The sequence below is a fragment of the Bubalus bubalis genome, chromosome 15 (genome assembly GCF_019923935.1).
Source record: "Bubalus bubalis isolate 160015118507 breed Murrah chromosome 15, NDDB_SH_1, whole genome shotgun sequence".
Taxonomy (NCBI): Eukaryota; Metazoa; Chordata; class Mammalia; order Artiodactyla; family Bovidae; genus Bubalus; species Bubalus bubalis.
Window position 1 is genome coordinate 871,167 of NC_059171.1, and position 22,191 is coordinate 893,357.

General features: G+C 47.0%; 1 protein-coding gene across 4 annotated transcripts in view; it reads right to left on the reverse strand.

Moving 5' to 3' along the window:
- The window catches only part of DEPTOR (DEP domain containing MTOR interacting protein), a 159,965-nt gene that overhangs the window by 69,276 nt on the left and 68,498 nt on the right, over positions 1 to 22,191 (reverse strand). For all 4 annotated transcript variants that reach the window (XM_006074693.4, XM_025264943.3, XM_025264944.3 and 1 more), the window contains exon 4: positions 11,129 to 11,307. In XM_006074693.4, the coding sequence (XP_006074755.2) occupies positions 11,129 to 11,307 (179 nt within the window). The remainder of the gene's footprint in view (positions 1 to 11,128; positions 11,308 to 22,191) is intronic.

Here is a 22,191-nt window from a genome sequence, read left to right on the forward strand (position 1 = left end):
TGGTGGCTTTGGTGGTTTCTAATCGGACTGAAACCCAGGCACCAGCTGAGGCAGCGGCTGCAGTAAAACGGAGAATAGAGGCCCCGACGAGCCGGGTCCCCTGGGGGAGGACCGAAGGGGGGTGGGCTCCTGTGTCAAACGTTGCTCCTGGGACAGAGAAGAAAGACAGTGAAGGGGAGCTTTTCAGAACAAAGCCAGACAAGATGCCAAAGACTTCAAAATGTTATGTCAATGTTAAAACCACATACGAACATTTCTACAAAAAATCATTCTCGAGACTAAAATTGGTTATGAATATTAATAAACATATTTTCCCAACTGTAATAAGGATGCGTGTGCGCCTGTGTGTGTAATCCTTCTTAAAGTTTAACTTAATACTCTCATAGTCACAACGATCAGAGTTTACATATGGCCAGTTTTTCTTTGTAATTGAATTATATAGTTGATTTATAATATTGTGTTAGTTTCAGGTATACAGCAAAGTGATTCAGGGACTCATATTTTTTTCAGATTCTTTTCCATTACAGGTTATTATGAAGATAGTGAATACGGTTTCCTGTGCTATACAGGAAACGTGAGTAGTTTATCTATTTTACATAGGCATGCATGCAGGCGCACTCACTAGTCAGCTCTGACTCTTCGCATGGGCTGTAGCCTGCCTGGCCCCTGCCCTCGGGATTTCCCGGGGAAGAGTACTGGAGTGGGCTGCCATTTCCTTCTCCATTTTACCTACAGTGGCGGGCATCTATTAATCCCGTACTCCCAATTTATCCTTCACTGCCGCCCCCCCCATCTCTTTTGCTTTTGGTAACCCCAAGTCTGTTTCCTATATCTGTGATCTGTTCTGTTTTGTAAATAATTTGACTTGTACTATTTTTTGGATTATACATATATATGATACACCAATATTGGTCTTTGACTTACCTCACCTAGTATGATCATCTCTGGGCCCAGTCATCTTGCTCTAAGTGGCAATGTTTCAATCTTTTTGGTGGCTGAGTAATATTCCATCATACATATGCCACATTGTCTTTATCTACACATCTGCTAATAGGCATTTAGGTTGCTTCCAGGTCTCGGCTATTATAAACAGTGCTGCTATGGACATCTGTGTACTTGCATCTCTTCAAGAGTTTTCATCTTTTCTGGACTTTTGTTCAGGAGTGGGATCACTGGACCACACGCTAACTCTTTTTTTCTTTTTTTGGCAGCTCTCTGCACCTTGTGGGACTGCACCTGAGCTGTGGCAGTGAAAGCACAGCATCCTGACCTCGAGGCCACCAGGGAACTGCCGAGCTTGAGCCTCTCCACAGCGGCTGCACGAATGCACACCCCCTGCAACAGTGCAGGAGGCTCCCTTTTCTCCACAGCCTTCCCAGCATTTATTGTTTGTAGACTTTTTCGTGATGGCCATTCTGACCGGTGGGACTTGACACTTCATTGTAGTTTAATGTACAGTCACTTTTATACCTATTAATCACTCCATGGCATCAACAGACTGGAGTCTGTTTTTCCATTCCTGGTGGAAGAAGGGAGAAGGGGAGGCAGATAGAAAGAGGGGGCATTTCCAAAGAACTGCAGGCCAGAACAGAAGACAACCCAGACGCAGTCTGAGACGGGTGTATCAGCTAAGAAAACTGAGTTAAAGCGAGCAGCTGAGAATCGAGAGCCTCACACGGCGGGTGGGGGACCTCCGAGGGAAGAACCACGAGATACCGCCGTGTGGCAAAAGGAAGCGGCTGCGGGGATCCTCAGGGGATGCCCGGGGAGAGCCTGGGTCCCCGCAAGCCCCGCTGCCCTGACCCTCCAGCCTCTCGCTGAGAGAGGGGCTTCCTGGAGACTGAGGCAGGGTCAGAGCCAGCAAGGCCTCTGTGGCAGGCCAGAGAACACGGGCGGTCTGCTCCTTAGTGAGGACCTCGACTTTCTGCCCCACCCCTGGCCCCCCTTGAGGGCTGCGGTCAAGCTCACGTCCATCAGTAACCAGGACTGGCCGCTCGCTGCCTCTCGCCCAGGAGGAAAGGGAAAGAGAGAGCAGCATCAGCCGTCTGAGCCACTCATTCCACCAAGACCCCGCTAAGCTGCTCCTTTAATAAACTTGGTACCCAGCCCCACGTCCCTCCGAAAATGACCACAGGAACCCAGCTCAGTCCTTACACTGCATAAAGCCCTGAGAGCACACAGGCTCAGCACTTACTAGGAGACTGCACGCCTCCATAAACCTCACCTGCACAGAGAAGCGTGCTGCTGTGAAAAAGGCGCGTTTGGGGAAACTGAGGCCCACGTCCCTGCAGCGGCCACTGGCCCACGAGGCGTCAGGAGCAGAGTCAGCAGGGGCCCAGGCTTCAGAGCCAAACACAGTCTGTACGTAGAGGGTCAGTTTCTGGACACGTGAGAAAAGCCAGACAGATGTCCACCACGGAGGGAAACGTGTGCGGTCGCGACGCTGCTCGCGGGAGACCTCCGCTCTTTGCGCATAACGCCCTTCTTCTGGAAGGCTACGTGAGGCGAGGCATCGCTCACTTCCTTCATTCTCTCTAACATTCAAGGCTTAGTGCAGCTACAGACCTGTTGTCCTTCAACAAAACCAACACCATACTGTGTGCCGAAGGACTGGCTTGTGTTTACCAAGGAACCTTGCCCCCTTACGTTGGCAACAGCATCCTGCCAGCTTTCCTTCTGCCCCGATTCAGCTCTGATAAAAAGTAAACCAGAGCCACAGCCATCAGAGGGGACACGTCAGGAAAGTGCCCAGAAAGTGTAAATTGAGAAAGGAAAAAGTTTTAATAGTAAATAATGGCCGCTGATAAAGATAACGCTTTATATTGAAGTAGTGATGAAGTATTAATTATTGAAAGATTGAGAAAATATTCTACCCAATCTTTATTTTCTTCTATTCAGAGCTGAATATTTAGGAGTTAAGAATGATTATACTCATTGCAAATGACTCAGCATTGTCATCGAAAGCCACAGGGATGGTAAGAGCCAGTGAACTGATTTGGGGGAGGATTAAATGAACTAACAGCAGTAAAGGTCAGCCTGCCTGCTGCTTCCAGCTGCCCAGCACTCACTTCCTAGTGGTAACAGAACTTCCAAAATAACTTCTGGTTTTTTGGTGGAATAACGTCCCACCACCAGCTGGCGTGGCTGTCAGTCAGAGGGCCCTGCCCACGCAGGGTACAGATGTGGGCCCGTGACCAGTCTCAGCCAGTCAGAGCTGAGAGGGAGGGCAGAGGCAGAAAACAGCTGGCCCCCAGCTGTGGGGCTTCCTCCATCGCCGGCTCCCGGCCACCAGACCCCAAGATCGGCTCTGCTTCTCCAGGCAGCCCGGCTTTTCGGGGTTTGGACCATCAGCGAGCTCTGCCATGTATCTGAAGCGGATGATGACTGAGCCTGCTTACAGTATTCAAGGAACTCTACCTGGTATGAGCACCCAACACTGTGCCTAGCACATCCTCAAAAAGTGGGCACTACTGTATGTATTCAATGCATGTTTTACTGAGTAGCTAATATATAAATGCCAAGCCGTGCAGGGGGATTCAGAGACAAGAAAACACATCCTCTGACCTCAGAGCTCCTGCATTCAAGCTAAGAGGAAAGACGAAGATGCTGGGTACCAACTGTAATGGAAAAACCTTCACTCTGTTGGTGGCAAGGAGTTACCCAAAGGGAAAGTAAGAGAACATGAGTAGGAGAGTCGTGGCGAGAGGAGGAAAGGCGGGCAGGCGAGGACGGGGCCACTGGCGAAGGCACTCTGCGTGTCCGGGCTCCAGTCTGCTCCTCCGCGCCCTCCTTTCAACCAGCCCTCGACCTGGGCTCCTATCCCTACGGTTACAGAACTTCCAAAACAATTTTTTTTTTCTTTTTGTGGAAGAATGCCCTCCCCTATGTGGTGAGTCTGTCAGTCAAAGGGTTCTGATCACCCAGGATCAAGACAGGGGCATTTGACTGACCTAGCCCAGCCTTAGCAAAGAATCCTGCCATCCCCCAAACAGTGATACCTGATCACTCCTGTTATTTTGAGTTTATCCTCCTCCATCTTTGATGTCCAAGTCCCTGGCGTCAACCATTGGCGCCTCCCATATAATTTTCCATCTGCTTGTCCACCTGCCCTGCTCCAAGGCTGTAAATCCCCACTTGCTCTTGCTGTCCTTGGACGGGAGCCGTCTCCCTCCCCCCACTGCAATGCTCCTATTGCAACAGTCTTAAATAAAACCCTCCTTACAACTTAAACAAGCGTCAGAATGACTCTTTTTCCTGTAACATCATATGGCCTTGGGCAAGCTGCAGTCTTGTCTTCAGCCTCCTCAGTCATCAGCACCCTTTTCCTTCCCCCTCTTTCTTCCATCTTTGACGCTTCCTTCCCTCCCTCTCTCTTTTCTTTTGGCTAGAATATTCTATGCTGGGCTGAACTCATCAGTGTTCTTAATCACTGAGAAGATGGGGTTAATTCCTGTCTGGACTTGGCAGCTAGCTTCCTTTGCAGAAAACCCCAAGTTCTTTCTTCACGGCTCCCAGGGACAATGTCTCAGTTACTGGTTTCCACTGGGGAATGGGATCACCAAAACTACCCTCAGGCAGCTGGGAGGATTAAAAATATAATGCATGGAAAACTGCTTTGCACGTTGCACAATGTTATATAAATATATTTTTCAGACAAAAGACAAAGAAAGGGGGCTTGATGAAGTGTTGAAATTGTTTAAGTGCTCTGACTAAATCTTTAAAAGAGGAAATTATACGCCTGGACACAGTCTCGGTAGCCTGATTATCCAGGGTCAGCTGCTGCAGCTGTGAGCAATTTACCCACGTGACTGCTGTCTACCGCCCTCCATGTAAGGACAAGATAGCTGGAGAGCAGCTCAAGCAGTTGAGGGAGGTATTTATGGGAGTAAAAAATGTATTCATCACATTTGCAAAGGTCACACAAAAATCTCAAGGTGCTTGGTCATTGTGTGAAAAAGGGAATCGTGTACTATTTTATGAGCTAACAATGATTACAGCTGCAATATCTGACAGGCTGTGTGAGCTGATGCAATAAAAGTTGAGAATTTTTTTCCTCCTCTAGTGAATCTTATAATTAGCACCCAATCTTCTTTAGTGATTAAGAGCCAGATTACTTTGATCTGAATCTTGAGTCTATCATTTTCCTAGCTCTTGTCTTCAGCAAGTTACTTAACCTTATTTTAAAAATGAGAATTATTATGATAACTAACTCATAGAATTATTTAAAGGGGTAGATGAGTAAATGAAGACAGTGAGTGGAACAGTGTCTGGCATATAGGAGGGACTCCGTACATTTTAACAGTTATTTAGAAATGATCAGATCAAGCACAATAGCTTGCAATTGAGGGGCATAACAGGTAGACTCTGCTAAAAGCTTCTGGCCACCACTATCGTTTAATTCTCCCAGCAGCTCTGTGCAGGAGAGAGTTACCGTAGCAGCCCTGAGACAGAAAGGCCTGTTTGTGGGGCTGGTCCACGCTGGCTTCTGGGAACTTGACTTTTGGAAAGTTCCGTAAGTGACCATCTGATAAGGCAACTTTGCTTACCCGGGGCACTGAATTCTCCTGTACCAGCCTGACTAGGTTGTTTGCACACTGTGATTAATGGAGAACATGCGCTTCCCTGCTGAGCGTCTGGAAGGCCGGCAGGTGGCTGCCCAGGCAGGTATAGTCTATGCCCCTGTGAGCAGCCACCGAGAAAACCTTGCCTTCTGAGTTTCAAGCAGGCTTCCCCGGGCAGAGACGCTCTGCGCCTGCTACTGCACGTCCCCGCTGGAGGCGGGAGGCAGAGTCGAGGACACTGTCCCCAGATTTCTGCAGACAACACCCAGGACGTCTTCTCCCCTTGCTGAGCCTTCTCTGCGTCATTTCACTGTAAAAAATCTGAGCCAGAAGTCCTGTCGTATGTGGAGTCTTTCTAGTACATGTGGGTAGTCCTAGGATTTCAAAAAACAAACCCGAAACTCCAGCCAACCAACCAACCAACACTCTCAAAGGTATATAACGTGACTCCAGTTTCATAAACTTCACAACCTGCGGAATGGAAGGGCTGAGATGTGGACAAGGTCACACAGTAAGTGAAGGAGTTGGATATAAATGCTGTCTGCTCTCTCCAAAGACCATGTTCATTCCACAGTGTCAGCCAGCCACACCCAATCCCGTACGTCCAGGTCGGTGTTCAGTTGCTCAGTCGTGTCCGACTCTTTGCAACCCCATGAATCTCAGCACGCCAGGCCTCCCTGTCCATCACCAACTCCCGGAGTTCACTCAGACTCACGTCCATCGAGCTGGTGATGCCATCCAGCCATCTCATCCTCTGTTGTCCCCTCCTCCTCCTGACCTCAATCCATACATCCTGGACCAAGGGAAACTCCTTTCTAAGGCACAACGATTAGTAGCTATTGGTTAGCTATGCAACCTTGGAAAAATATCTTAAAGCTTTGAATTCTAGATTTCTTCACTGTAAGACTATAATAATAATAGTAATACCAATGTCATAGAACTGCTGTGAGGGTTTAATAAGATTATATATACAATATATGCCACATATGTGAAGCATGTAAATATTAAATACACAATGTATTTATACATTAAAATTTATAAAGTGGTTAGTCCAATGCCTGGTACATGGTAAACCTCAATAAATGAAAAAGCTAGATAAATATGTACATACTAATCAACATTCATACAGGTGTATAATTACGTACATGTGAACATGCAGGAGTATTTATATATACACACATTCATATACATTTTCATGCAAGTTAATTACTCAGCTAACAAATTCTGTCTTGATTATAGAGCACCATTCATAAATGAAGCTGGTCAGGATTTCATAAGTGGGCCTGATTTTTACGCGTACTGGTTTTAAGCTAGGGAACCACTTTTATCCAGAAATCTTTTGCTCAAAGCCTAAAGGTTGACTTTCTTTAATGTTTAACCAGTGAAACTAATTATTAGCTGAACAATTCAGAGCTTTGCTTAAAACACTCACTGGTATATCATTAACTCTAACATACACATATGTGGTTGTCAAATTTTCATAATTTAAAGTTAGAATCTGTGATCTAGAAATAAATTGCTGGGCTGAGAAATGGGAACTCCCTTGGAAACTCTGACTGCTCTATATAGAGATATTCAATCCTCCTAAAACCATGGAAAACAAATCAATAACACCCTATTTTATCCTTTATGTTACAACACTGCAGCATTCACATTTACAGCTTTACAGAATTACACTGTAATTGAGGTGTAATTACGGACTCCTTGGAAATCATTTGGAAACAATCTGTGGCATCCTCTGTCTTCTCTCTGAAGTCAAGGGGTATAGTGTCAGTCAGCAAAGGGTAGCAGAGAAAGCTGGTTTTCTCTAGAACTTGCTATCACCAAGTGTTCTGTCTGGAGCAAGAATGACAGTACTAAGTCCAACCCAAAGGGGATTTTTTACCAATGGAAGGTCCCAGTCACTGCAATCAATTCTGAGTTCACGCATATAGCCATAATGCCCACTTGGACATTACTACCCAAGTGGCCTCAGAAAAATAACCTACTGATGCTTTGGCTTCCTTATCTGTTAAATGGAGATAATAAAACTACCTGCCCGACAGTTAATGGCACTAATTTGTTCACTTAAAAATGTGTTAAGAGGGTTGATCTCACGTTAGTTGTTCTTACTGTAGTAAGATGCATTTAGCAGCCGCAACATGGCTTCCCAGGTGGCTGGGTGGTGAAGAACCCGCCTGCCAGGGCAGGAGACACAGGAGACATGGGTTTGATCCCTGGGTTAGGAAGATCCCCTGGAGGAGGAAACGGCAACCCACTCCAGTGTTCTTGCCTGGAGAATCTCATGGACAGAGGAGCCTGGTGGGCCCCAGTCCACGGGGTTGCATGGAGGTGGACAGGGCCAAGCACAAGCAAGAACAGCAGCTATTGGGCTGGCCAAGACGCTCCTTTGGGCTTGTCCACATGACGCAATGAGGAGACCCCAGAGAACTTCTGGGCCAACTTTATAGAATATCTGCCTCAGGACTTCCCCGGGTTGGGCAGATCCCCTGCAGAAGGGAAAGGCTACCCACTCCAGTATTCTGGCCTGGAGAATTCCTTGGAGTCGCAAAGAGTCGGACATGACTAAGAGACTTTTAGGGGGCACAGGTTCAATCCCTGGTAGGGGAACTAAGATCCCACATGCCATTTGACACGAAAAAAAATTATTTATATATTATATATATATATATAATATATATAAATATATCTGCCTCCAAAAGTTTAAGAGGTTTCAAAAAGTTAATGGGCAAAATCACTAGAAAAGCATCTGGCACACGATATAAATTAAATGAACACATAAAATATATCGTACATCTTCTATTGCTCTCTAACTCCTTCTATATCCATTTTGTAATCCCTACAAGACTATAAGCTGCTTAAGGCCAGGGACCACACAGCATTTCACAATTCTATTCACCTTTGAAACCTCAATCAACAGCCCGGCCGCAGGCACATTAGACCATGCGTGAGCTGCTGTGAGTGCGGCTGCGGCAACATGAGAAAGGAGGAGACACCCCAACCCAGCGAGAGGCCGGAGCGCCTTTCAGACTGGCGCTTCCAGATCAGTGGCTTCCAAAGTACTTGAACCCAATGCACAGCAACAGCGTTTCTGTTCCCAGTCACCGCACACATGACCACAGCCATACGTTTACACAGTGTATTTCTAACGGAAACAAACGTTTTGCCAAGCAACCCTTGGCATTACTGTATAAAATGTGCTCTGAAATGATGTATTCTAGTGAAATCCAATCCACTGTGTCTCAGACTTTAAAGCACGTTTGAATCACTCGAGGTTATGCTAAAATGTAGAGCTGATTCAGTGGGACGTGGGTGGGAACAGAGATTCTGCGTTTCTGCCATGTTCCCAGATGACCCTGAGGATCCATGGACCATACCTTGAGAGTCCAATCTAGTCTATTGAAAAGAAAATTTTGTTTTTAGTGGTTCCGTTTTAAAAAAATTTTATTCAAGTATGGTTGATTTACAATGTTCCATTAATTTCTGCTATACAGTAAAGTGACTTAGTTATACACACATTCTTTTTCATATTCTTTTCCATTATGGTTTCTCGCATGATATTAAATATAGTTCCCTCTGCTAAAATTTTTCTTAATATTTTAATTTAAATATTTTAAATATTTAAACCCACTGAAGCAAAAGTTGTTCAGTCATGTCCAACTGTTTTTGACCCCATGAACTATACAGGCCATGGAATTCTCCAGGCCACAATACTGGAGTGGGCAGCCTTTCCCTTCTCCAGGGGATCTTCCCAACCCAGGGATCAAACTCAGGTCTCCTGCATTGCAGGCAGATTCTTTACCAACTGAGCTATCAGGGAAGCCCTTTTAAACCCACTAAAGGGTTACAATCTGCTGTTTGTAAAACACTGCTCCAAATCATTTCAAAATTTTCTTTCATCTCTATAATTTCACCGTTTTCTCCCTAACCCTGGGACAGAAATTCTAGGCCTGTGTAAAAGTGTGGGGAGAGGCGTTTATAGCAAGAATGATTCAGGTATCACCTTTCCTACTGACTCCTAGACCGAAATGCTTATCTAGCTCCAGCCCTTTATTCGCTGTTCCAAGCCTATGGTCATGCAGCTGTATCAATAAATTGATTGAGGGACCTCCCTGGTGGTCCAGGGGTGAAGGATTGCCTGGCAGCGCAGGGGACACAGGTTCCATCAGGGAACCAAGCTCCCACAGGCCGCAGAGCAGTGAAGCCCGCATGCTCTGGAGCCTGGGGCCACAACTAGCGAGTTTGCGCACCGCAACGAAGGATCCCACAGGCCGCAACTAAGACCGACACAGCCAGACAAATGAACAGATAAACGAAAGTGTCCCACAAAGGAAATGAACTGATGGAGCACTTACTAAGAGCAGAGCACTGAACCGAGCACTTTACATCTGCCCCGTTTACTCCACAAGCGCCTCCTGCAAGTACGCCCATTTTACAGACGGGAGAAGGCAAGCAGCTGGTAACGGGTGGCGCCGGGATTCCAGAGCCTGTGTTCCCGTGGGGCCAGCCTCATGAGGACTGAGGGGGCTCAGCGATCCCCGCTTCCGGCAGTCACACCCTCACACGTCCTCTCTCATACCGAACGGGACTGACCTGCCAACCAACAGAGTGAAGAAATGACCGTGTGGCTCCAAGGCTCTGCTAAAGCCATCGCGGCTTCCATCTCACATTCTCTTGGATCACGCCCTTTGGAAGAGGCCTGGTTGCCATGTCATGAGACTTCTCAAGCAGTTTTATGAAGAAGTCTACAGAGAAATGGACAGACGCTTCCTGCCAACAGCCAGCATTGACTTGGTGGACATCCAAGTGAGCCACTGTGAAGGAGACGCTCTGGACTGTCAGGGCTTCTGATGATTGTCACCCTGGACAAATGTCTCAATTCCAATACTTGGTAAAAGACCACCAAGCCAAACTACCTGCTATGCCTCTCCAGACTGCCCACCCACAGAAACTGTACCAGATAAATACTTACTATTATTTTATAGCATTAAATTTTAGAGAACTCCTTACACCGCAATAGGTAACTAATACGATTCTTCAACAATATGCTACGAATATATTGCATTATTACGATTCAGTCCTTACAAAAAGGCGGGGGGAACTTGATGAAGGCCTTTTGGGTGCTTCTTCAGCGTGACAGCTTGAACCACGGTTCAGCAAATCTTCATTCTTCCATTGCAACTAACTTTGTGAGGGCCATCTACTTCCCATCCAGACTTGACCAAATGACTAGCTCTAGCCAGTAGGATGTGAACCTGTGACGTTCAATTTCACCCAAGCAGAAATTTTTGGAGACACTGCAAGAATCTGCCTGCCTGCTCGAGCTTCTGGCCTCATCCATCAAAACAATATATTCCAAAAAAAAACCCAAACCCACAATATATTCCAGAGAGTGGACGCTCCTTTGGTCTGACTCCCAGAATGAGAAGGCATGAAACGTGAACTTGACCCCCAGCTGAGAGGCAGCTAGGCTGAGCGCAAGCAGACGCCCAGCTGCTCAGAGAGCCGCAAGAGAGAACGCGCGTCTGATGCGGAGCACGGGTCGGGGCTCAGGGAGGCGGGCTCACCGTGCTGTATGATGCCGTGCTCCAGCAGCCGCTGGCAGAGCTGCTCCGCCTCCTCCCGCGACGTGGCCTCCCCCTCCTGCACCAGCCAGTCCAGGAACTCGGACGCCATGAAGGTGCGCTCGTACTTGACCCCCTCCTCCTCCCGGGGCTGCAGGAGCGTGTTCTCAGGGCTCATCAACCTGGCGGAGGAGAGGAAAGGAAATAAGGCAGCCTGCACGTACCAGTGGGGAGAGGTGAGAGGGGGGAGAGATGGGAGGAGGGCGTAAGAGGCACAGACTACCACATGTGAAATGAACAAGCTACAAGGAGATGCGGTCCTGCACGGGGAATATGGCCAATACTTCAAAACAACTTTAATACAGTATGAAAGTGAAAGTGAAGTCGCTCAATCGTGTCCCACTCCTTGCGACCCCACGAACTGTAGCCCGCCAGGCTCCTCAGTCCATGGGATTCTCAAGGCAGGAACACTGGAGTGGGGTGCCCTTTCCTTCTCCAAAGGATCTTCCCGACCCAGGGGCTGAATCTGCGTCTCCTGCATTGCAGGTGGATTCTTTACTGGCTGAGCCACCAGGGAAGCCCCAGCAGAGAATAATCTATGAAAATTTGGAATCACTATGGTGTATACCTAAAACTAATATAATATTGTAAGTCAACTACACTTCAATTTAAAAAAGAAAAAGAAACCTACACAAAAGGAAAATCACTCAACTGAAATCCCACATCGCAGGCCTCCGTGAAGCATCCCAGCGAGGCTCTCAGACAGATAGACGTGGCTGCCATGCGCTGCCCCAAACGCAGCTGTCAAGACAAGGAGCTGCTTCCGAAGGGAACACGGGGCATCTTTTCTGGGTGACTAGTAAGAATGCTGAAAGTGCAATCCAAAACTTGAGCTTTAGCAGACTGCAGTCATTTTGTGTGTGTGTGGTCAGCCGCTCAGCCGTGTCTGACTCTTTGTGACCCCATGGACTATAGCCTGCCAGGCTCCTCTGTCCATGGAATTTTCCAGGCAAGAATATTGGGGTGGCTTGCCATTTCCTTCTCCAGGGAACTTCCTGACCCAGGGGTTGAACCCACATCTCTTGAGTCTCCAGTAATGACTGGTGAATTCTTTACCTCTGTGCTACCTGGGAAGCTCGGTATTCAATTTAGCCTTCTTGAAAGGGAGTTACTAACCAAATTTCATCCTTTCTAAAAAAAGTTTCATATTTCTTTCCTAAAGGCATGATTCCTTTTCCTAAATCTTTGGATTACCTGCTATGGACTTAATGCTTGTCTCTTCCCAAATTTCATATATATTGAAACACTAATGACATATGTGGTCCAATTTAGAGACGGGGACTCGGGGACGCGATTATTTCATGAGTAGGGAGCTCTGCTAGGGAGGAAGAAGTTTTCCTGTACCCTTGTAGGTTCTTCTGGCTGGTCTATGAATTAAACTGCCATGAGACGGATCAACAGGACAAAGTTATACAAAAGTTAAGTAACACGTATCGGGGAAGAGACACAGGGAAACTGAGTAACTCACCCAAACGGGCAAAACGCTGACCTTAAACAGCACCAAAGTCACAAGAGGGCGTTGGGGGTAGTGGCTGAGGACTTCAAAGAGGAGGAAAGGGAATCAGACGAGGACAAAAAAGCAACGTTTGGTAAACAAATGTTTGCTGTGGCGCGCAGAGACAACGGGACACAGCGGAGTCTGAACAGACAGACTTCCTTAGGTGCCTCCCTGTCTGCGCACGTAGCTCAGACTCGGGTTATCTGCGGTGATCGCTCCTTTCCTGCAACAAGTCCTCCGTCTACATTTTTTTAGGTCAAAGGTCAAGTTTTCCTCTGGAGTCCTTCTGGGCTCTGATTGTTTTTAGCTCAAAATAATCCATGTACCAAAGAAATATTTTGGGGTGGCAAAATGTGTTCCCCTACAGGCTGATGCTGCGATTACTGTTTCTACGAGAAGGGACCGCTGCATCTTCCTCTCTGTGAGGACACGGTGACAAGACCTCTGCACAATGAGGTGTCTCAGCGTGTGCCAGATAGGCCGGCACTTTGGCCTTGAACTTCCCAGGCTCCAGACCGTGAGGAACACTGTTTATTATTTAAGCCATCCAGTCTAGAGCGTTTTTTGCTAATGCAGCCTGAACTGAGGCAGTGACCTGAGTGACTCCTTTAGGGCTCCCTCACCCAACAGCATGGCTCACCCCCCTGCCCAAGCTCGCCTCACTCCCGGGTTCTGTCTTTGTTCCAGCTGCGGACAGCACCCCGGACACAGGCTTCACCTGCATCCGCACGAGGGTGCCCCGTGAGTTCCTCCTCCGGCTGGCTCTAACAGCATCAGAGGCTGTGAGCGCTGTCCCCTCAGGGTCTGAGCCCCAGCAAGGAACCAAACTCCTCAGGCCGCAAATGATATGCAAGGCAGCCACAGGAGTGAATAGCTTTAAAAATTAAAAAATAAAAAAGTTAAAATTCACATCTGATAGTGTCCTGACCCTGCGGAAGATACAATGCCATGGCTTCTCACTGATTTAGGGTAGAGACTGAAACCCTTTCTACGGCCTAATGCATGCAGGACCCTGACCCGCCCCTGTGGAACAGTCTCACCTCTGACCCAGCATCCAGAGGGGCTGGCCTTCTTTCAGTCCAAACATTCTGCTGTTGTTCAGTCATTATGTTGTATCCAACTCTTTGTGACCCCATGGACTGCAGCACGCCAGGCCCCCATGTCCATCACCATCTCCCAGAGTCTACTCAGACTCATGTCCATCGAGTCAATGATGCCATCCAACCATCTCATCTTCTGTCGTCCCCTTCTCCTCCCACCTTCAATCTTTCCCAGCATCAGGGTCTTTTCAAATGAGTTGGCTCTTCGCATCAGGTGGCCAAAGTATTGGAGTTTCAGCTTCAGCATCAGCCCTTCTAATGAACACCCAGGACTGATCTTCTTTAGGATGGACTGGCTGGATCTCCTTGCAGTCTAAGGAACTCTCAAGAGTCTTCTCCAACACCACAGTTGAAAAGCATCAATTCTCATGCACTCAGCTTTTTTATAGTCCAGCTCTCACATCCATACATGACCACTGGAAAAACCATAGCCTTGACTAGATGGACTTTTGTTGGCAAAGTAATGTCTCTGCTTTTTAATATGTTGTCTAGGTTGGTCATAGCTTTTCTTCCAAGGAGCAAGTGTCTTTTAATTTCATGACTGCAATCACTATCTGCAATGATTTTGGAGCCCAAGAAAACAAAGTTTGTCACTGTTTCCATTATTTCTCCATCTACTTGCCATGATCTTAGTTTTCTAAATGTTGAGTTTTAAGCCAACCTTTTCACTCTCCTCTTTCACTTTCATCAAGAGGCTGTTTAGTTCTTCGCTTTCTGTCATAAGGGTGGTGTCATCTGCGTATCTGAAGTTATTGGTACTTCTCCCAGCAATCTTGATTCCAGCCTGTGCTTCATCCAGCCTGGCATTTCACATGATGTACTCTGCATATAAGTTAAATAAGCAGGGTGACAATATACAGCGTTGACGTACTCCTTTCCCATTTGGAAACATTCCATTGTTCCACATCCAGTTCTAACTGTTGCTTCTTGACCTGCATTCAGATTTCTCGGGAGGCAGGTAAGGTGGTCTGGTATGCCCATCTCTTGAAGAATTCTCCACAGTTTGTTGTGATCCACACAGTCAAAGGCTTTGGCATAGTCAATAAAGCAGAAATAGATGTTTTTCTGGAACTCTCTTGCTTTTTCGATGATCCAGCGGATGTTGGCACTTTGATCTCTGGTTCCTCTGTCTTTTCTAAATCCAGCTTGAACATCTGGAAGTTCACGGTTCACATACTGTTGAAGTCTGGCTTGGAGAATTTTGAGCATTACTTTGCTAGCGTGTGAGATGAGTACAATTGTGCGGTAGTCTGAGCATTCTTTGGCATTGCCTTTCTTTGGGATTGGAATGAAAACTGACCTTTTTCCAGTCCTGCGGCCACTGCTGAGTTTTCCAAATTCCCTGGCATTTTGAGTGCAGCACTTTCACAGCATCATCTTTTAGGATTTGAAATAGCTCAGCTGGAATTCCATCACCTCCACTAGCTTTGTTCATAGTGATGCTTCCTAAGGCCCACTTGACTTCACATTCCAGGATGTCTGGCTCTAGGTGAGTGATCACACCATTGTGGTTATCTGGGTCATGAAGATCTTTTTTGTATAGTTCTTCTGGGTATTCTTGCCACCTCTTCTTAATATCTTCTGCTTCTATTAAGTCCATAGCATTTCTGTCCTTTATTGTGCCCACCTTTCCATGAAATGTTCCCTTGGTATCTTGAATTTTCTTGAAGAGATCTCTAGTCTTTTCCATTCTATTGTTTTCCTCTATTTCTTTGCACTGAACACTGAGGAAGGCTTTCTTATCTCTCCTTGCTATTCTTTGGAACTCTGCATTCAGATGCTTATATCTTTCCTTTTCTCCTTTGCCTTTAGCTTCTCTTCTTTTCACAGCTATTTCTAAGGTCTCCTCAGACAACCATTTTGCCTTTCTGCATTTCTTTCTCTTGGGGATGGTCTTGATCCCTGCGTCCTGTACGATGTCACGGACCTCCGTCCGTAGTTCCTCGGGCGCTCTGTCTGTCAGGCCTGATCCCCTGTACGATGTCACGGACCTCCGTCCATAGTTCCTCGGGCGCTCTGTCTGTCAGGCCTGATCCCCTGTACGATGTCACGGACCTCCGTCCATAGTTCCTCGGGCGCTCTGTCTGTCAGGCCTGATCTCCTGTACGATGTCACGGACCTCCGTCCGTAGTTCCTCGGGCGCTCTGTCTGTCAGGCCTGATCCCTGGGATCTGTTTGTCACGTCCACTGTATAATCTTCTCAAACGAACAACGACACACACACCACAAAATGCATCATTTCACTCTAGGGCGGGAGGAAGCTTAGAGCTCGGTGTACGACACTTCCCTCCTCATCCATGAGAAAAATGTAATTGTCATCCGAATGAGAGACACTGAACGACAGCATTCACAGCTCAGGGTCATGCAAACGAGCACTTTATCAATGTTTATAAACCATATCATTGGCGGGCAACTGACCCTGCATATCTGGATGTGCACTCATATGATGCTCACTTTCAAAGCTTTCAGACTTAGAGCCCAGTCCTGCTGTGGCAAGAACACAGGACCAGGAATCTGAAGATTTAAGTTTATTTAGAATGGTCAGGTGGTAAATGTGAGATGAAAAGCAAGTCACTTTTTTCTTTTTTAATCTTCCCTTCTCTCGAGAGTGTAATGATAGCTTCACCCATCTGTTGTGAGAACCACATCTGAGTGTGAGTAAAACAATTTAACAATACAAAAGACAACGTAGACACAGAGTGTTACACTTAACTGCTCATGGTGCCTTCCTCAGGGCACGATGAATTTGCACCAATAGGTCTGGGGACTCCTCTGAGGCATCACCTCTCTTCCCAGAACCTTTAGAGTTCTACTGGACTCCATGAGGGGGCCACAGCTTTAGGAAGTAAGAGAACTGGGACTCAGACACAGCTCTGCCACAAGCTAATGACATGGGTTTCTTTTTTTTTTTTAACTGCACCAGTGTCCCCAAACTCATAATAAGTGAGGAAAATAATACACGTGCTATTGTCTGCACTGGATTGCTGTCATTAAAAATTTCTGTTAAAAAAAAAAGTTCTAAGTACACAGTGTATGCATTTATACTTAAGAGTTCAGTTCAGTTGCTCAGTCATGTCTGATGCTTTGCGACCCCATGAACTGCACCACGCCAGGCCTCCCTGTCCATCATCAACTCCAAGAGTTTACCCAAACCCATGTCCATAGAGTTGGTGATGCCATCCAACTATCTCATCCTCTGTTGTTACCTTCTTCTCCTGCCCCCAATCCCTCCCAGCATCACGGTCTTTTCCAGTGAGTCAACTCTTTGCATCAAGTGGCCAAAGTATTGGAGTTTCAGCTTCCGCATCAGTTCTTCCAATGAACACCAGGACTGATCTCCTTTAGGATGGACTGGTTGGATATCCTTGCAGTCCAAGGGACTCTCAAGAGTCTTCTCCAACATGACAGTTCAAAAGTGTCAATTCTTCAGTGCTCAGCTTTCTTTATAGTCCAACTCTCACATCCATACATGACCACAGGAAAAACCATAGCCTTGACTAGATGCACCTTTGTCTGCAAAGCAATGTCTCTGCTTTTCAATATGCTGTAAGAATAGATACCATACTGGATCTTAGCCAAAAGGCCATGAAGCAATCACGAGTATCTATAGAATCTGTTGGGCCTCCCGGGGGTGCTCGTGCCAAATAACCCACCTGCCAATGCAAGAGAGATAAGAGACCTGGGCTCAAGCCCTGGATTGGGAAGGACCTGGGAGGAGGGCATGGCAACACACTCCAGTACTCTTGCCTGGCAAATGCCAAGGACAGAGGAGCCTGGCGGGCTATGGTCCATAGGGTCACAGAGATTGCAGCATGACCGAAGCAACTGAGCACTCACACACACATAAAGTGTACTAGCATACAACGGAACTCATTAAAAACCTTATTCAGAAGTCTTTTTAAAAAATCTTATTGGCAGAGATTAATCAGGGTTAATTAGGATCAGTACATACACTACTGTATACAAACAAGGAAACGAGGAGGACCTACGGCATAGCACAGGGAACTGCACCCAACGTCGTGTAACGACCCACACTGGAAAGGAGACCAGAAAAGAGCATGTATGCAGGCATAACCGAATCACTTTGTTGTTGACTTGAAACCAACAGAACATTGCAAATTATCTTCAAGAAAAATTACAATACTAATTTGCAGTAACTACAATATAACATTGTAATCACACTTCAATAAAAAAATTAAATTTGCAGAAAAGAATATTATTTAGATACCTTCCCAAGTCAACCCTCTTCAGTATTTCAATCCAGCCTAGAAATAGCTATGAGGTTGCTCTCAGAGGGCAAGAGCAGCTGAGTACATATGAGCCGTAAGAATCGTGTTTAATACAATACTGGAGTGGGCTGCCATGTCCTTCTGCAGGGCGTCTTCCCCACCCAGGGATCCAACTTGGGTCTTCTGCATTGCAGACAGATTCACTACCATCTGAGCCACCAGGGAATCCCATAATCATGACCAGGCCCTTCTTAGAGGAAGGGACAACTGCCACATACAATCAACACGAGGGGCAGAATCCTGAAGACACTTCACAGGAGATGGCCACGACAGCTCCTCACATCAAGAGGCTGAGTCTACTGCCCCTTCCCTTGAACCTGGGCTGCCTTTGTGAGCAGCACTAGATGAAGCAGAAGCAGCATTACTGTCTTCCAAGGCAAGGCTTTCGGAGGCCGTGCAACGTCCTCTTTCACCCCCTCAGAATGCCACACTGAGGCTGCCGGGTAAGGAAGCAGGTGCAGCCTACTGGCGGTGGAGAAGCCACAAGGCCCAGGCAGCAGCCAGCATCTCTCTCAGGCGTGAGAAGGAGGCCGCCCTGGGTATTCCAGCTCAGCTGATCCCCCAAAAACGAATGAGCCCAGGGGGACACCAGCACAGCAATGGCCCTAAGACCCACAGAATCAAAAGAAATGATACATCATCTGTTGTTTTAAACCACTCGGTTTGAAGGTGATCTGTTTTGTAGGCATAGATAACTAGAATATATTCATATCAGTGTTGTTTAGTTGTTGCTTAGACGCTAAGTTGTGTCCGAGCCTTTTGCAACCCCAAACTGTCGCCTGCCAGGCTCCTCTGTCCATGGGATTTTCCAGCCATGCATACGAGAGTGGGTTTCCATTTCCTCCTCCAGGGGATTTTGCCCACCCAGGGATCAAAGCCACGTTTCCTGCATTGCAGGCAGACTCTTTACCACTGAGCCACCTCCTATCAGGGGGTAATGGCAAAAAAGATGTGAAACCCACAGAGAGACGTGTCACATGAGTTAGAGAGTCGTGAAAGGGCAGTGACTGAATCCCAGAAGGTCCTGGAAATAAACTGCAGAAGTTCCGCCACACGGCGTTGGACCCGGGAGCCCGTATCGGTAATGGGAGTCTGGAAAACAAAGCGCCGAGGTAAAGCGTAGCGTGATTCCTTCTGTTTCTTTGGCCCCAAATGAGGAAGAGCGAAGAGAAGCACACTAGCCTCCTTGGTTTCCCAGTTTCAGACTTTATTCCTCTAGGAAATCTCCCGTCCGTCAAATCCGGACCATGCGCCACTCTTAAGGGCTCCCTGCAAGTCCTTCTCAGATCCCGCGGGCGCGACCAGCTCACTTAACTAGGAGCTTTTTGAGACCAGGCTCCTTGTCTCTGCGTGGACAGCCATTTCCTAGTACCACAGGTCCTAAGAAGTGTTTGCTGGATGAATACATGAAACTCATTTCTCGGCATGCCCCTGTGACAGATCATTGCCCGGGAGTATGGAACAATCGGCCCCCTCAGACCTCCCTGGCTGCCCAGGGAGCTGGACTCCATCCTTCCACTGCAGGGGGCGTGGGTTCGACCCCTGATTCAGGAACCAAGACCCCTCACACCACAGGGCAGCCAAAAAAGAGGGGGAAAAAGCCACCCTTAGAATGGCCCCGTGTGGAGAGATGGTGAGTCAGAAGTTCTTTCCTGACTGACACCCTGCATTTAACATACAGACACGGACGCCCAGCCTTCACCTGCTCTCCAACCACACTGTCCCCTCCAGCTCAGCAACTTTCCTTTCGGGGGTGGCGAGGACAACTGGGCAGGGGGTTGTCTGGGTCACTTCATGTAACCAGAGACATGACCTGCCAGCCCTCCAGGCTCCTGCTGAGTAGCTGGTGCTGCTGGACGAATGGCTGGCGAGCTGCCGCTGCCAACATGAGCTTCAGCAAAGAGACCAGTTGGCAAGCCCACCTGGCTGGGCTCACCTGCTATTTAAAACATGTCCCGAAACCCTGAAGGTCTTCTGACTTCACTTCCCCTTAGAATCAAGTGCTATTCCTGCCTAGATTCTTCTCTTTACCACAATGCCTTGCCAGGGATTTGATTTTAGTATCAACATGTAGTCATGGTGTTAAAACAATAATTTGACTCACTACTTGGTTCAATGATCTCTCGCTATGCAACAAGCTTCCCCAAAGCTTGGTGACTTAAAACCACCACTTATGGGAAGGTAAACTGGTGTAGACAGTATGGAAAACAGTGTGGGAGTTCCTCAAAAAACTAAAAATATAGTTGCCATGAAAGTGAAAGCCACTCAGTCATGTCTGACTCTGCGACCCCATGGACTATACAGCCCACAGATTTCTCCAGGCCAGAATACTGGAGTGGGTAGCCTTTCCCTTCTCCAGGGGATCTTCCCAATCCAGGGATCAAACCCAGGTCTCCCGTGTTTCAGGCAGATTCTTTACCAGCTGAGGCACCAGGGAAGCCATTAAGATTCAGCAACCCCACTCCTGGGCATACATCCACACAAAATTCTAATTCAAAAAGATACATGCACCCCACATTCACAGAAGCACTATTTACAATAACCAACACTTGGAAAGAACCTGAATGTCCACTGACAGATGAATAGATACAGAAGATACGGTACATATACAATGGAATACTACTCAGCCACAAAAAAGAATGGAGTAACATCGGAAGCAACATGGACAGACTTAGAGATTATCAAACTAAGTGAAGTAAGTCGAAAAGAGAAAGACAAATACCATATGATATCCCTTATATGAAGAATCTAACCTATGACACAAAGGAACTTATTTGTGAAATAGAAATGGACTCACAGAGAGAGAACAGACTCGCAGGTGTCAAGGAGGAAGGTGTGTGGAAGGGACAGATTGGGACTTCGGGATCAGCAGATACAAATACGCAACACACACATCTATATGTGAATACACACATGTATACATACCTACAAACATACACACATATTAATATATATGTATATGTATAACCAAATCACTTTGCTGTATGCCAGATAGTAATACAACATTGTAAATCAACTACACTTCAATAAAATAATTTTTTTAAGAAACCAGCACTTAATCCTATCTTAGATCTCCGTGGATTGCTTGGGGCTCAGCTGGGCAGTTCTTTCGTCAGTCTTGGTTGGGATCAGTAGTGCAAATACAGGCAGACGGTGGCTCGGGCTGGATGCCTGGCCCTGGGTGCTCCTCGGTCAATGCAGCCTCTCCCATGAGACGCCCTGGACACTGAGACACAGAGCGCAAGAGGAAGGAAGCAGATGCTGCCAGAAATTTTATTTACACTTTCATTAACACATTCAGATCAGATCAGATCAGTCACTCAGTCGTGTCCGACTCTTTGTGACCCCATGAATCGCAGCCCGCCAGGCCTCCCTGTCCATAACCAACTCCCGGAGTTCACTCAGACTCATGTCCGTCGAGTCAGTGATGCCATCCAGCCATCTCATCCTCTGTCGTCCCCTTCTCCTCTTGCCCCCAATCCCTCCCAGCATCAGGGGCTTTTCCAATGAGTCAACTCTTCGCATGAGGTGGCCAAAGTACTGGAGTTTCAGCTTTAGCATCAGTCCTTCCAAAGAAATCCCAGGGCTGATCTCCTTCAGAACGGACTGGTTGGATCTCCTTGCAGTCCAAGGGACTCTCAAGAGTCTTCTCCAACACCACAGTTCAAAAGCATCAATTCTTCGGCGCTCAGCCTTCTTCACAGTCCGACTGTCACATCCATACATGACCACAGGAAAAACCATAGCCTTGACTAGACGAACCTTTGTTGGCAAAGTAATGTCTCTGCTTTCGAATATAGAAGCAAGGTCCGATGCTGTAAAGAGCAATATTGCATAGGAACCTGGAATGTCAGGTCCATGAATCAAGGCAAATTGGAAGTGGTCAAACAAGAGATGGCAAGAGTGAATGTCGACATTCTAGGAATCAGCAAACTGAAATGGACTGGAATGGGTGAATTTAACTCAGATGACCATTATATCTACTACTGCGGGCAGGAATCCCTCAGAAGAAATGGAGTAGCCATCATGGTCAACAAAAGAGTCCAAAATGCAGTACTTGGATGCAATCTCAAAAATGACAGAATGATCTCTGTTCGTTTCCAAGGCAAACCATTCAAT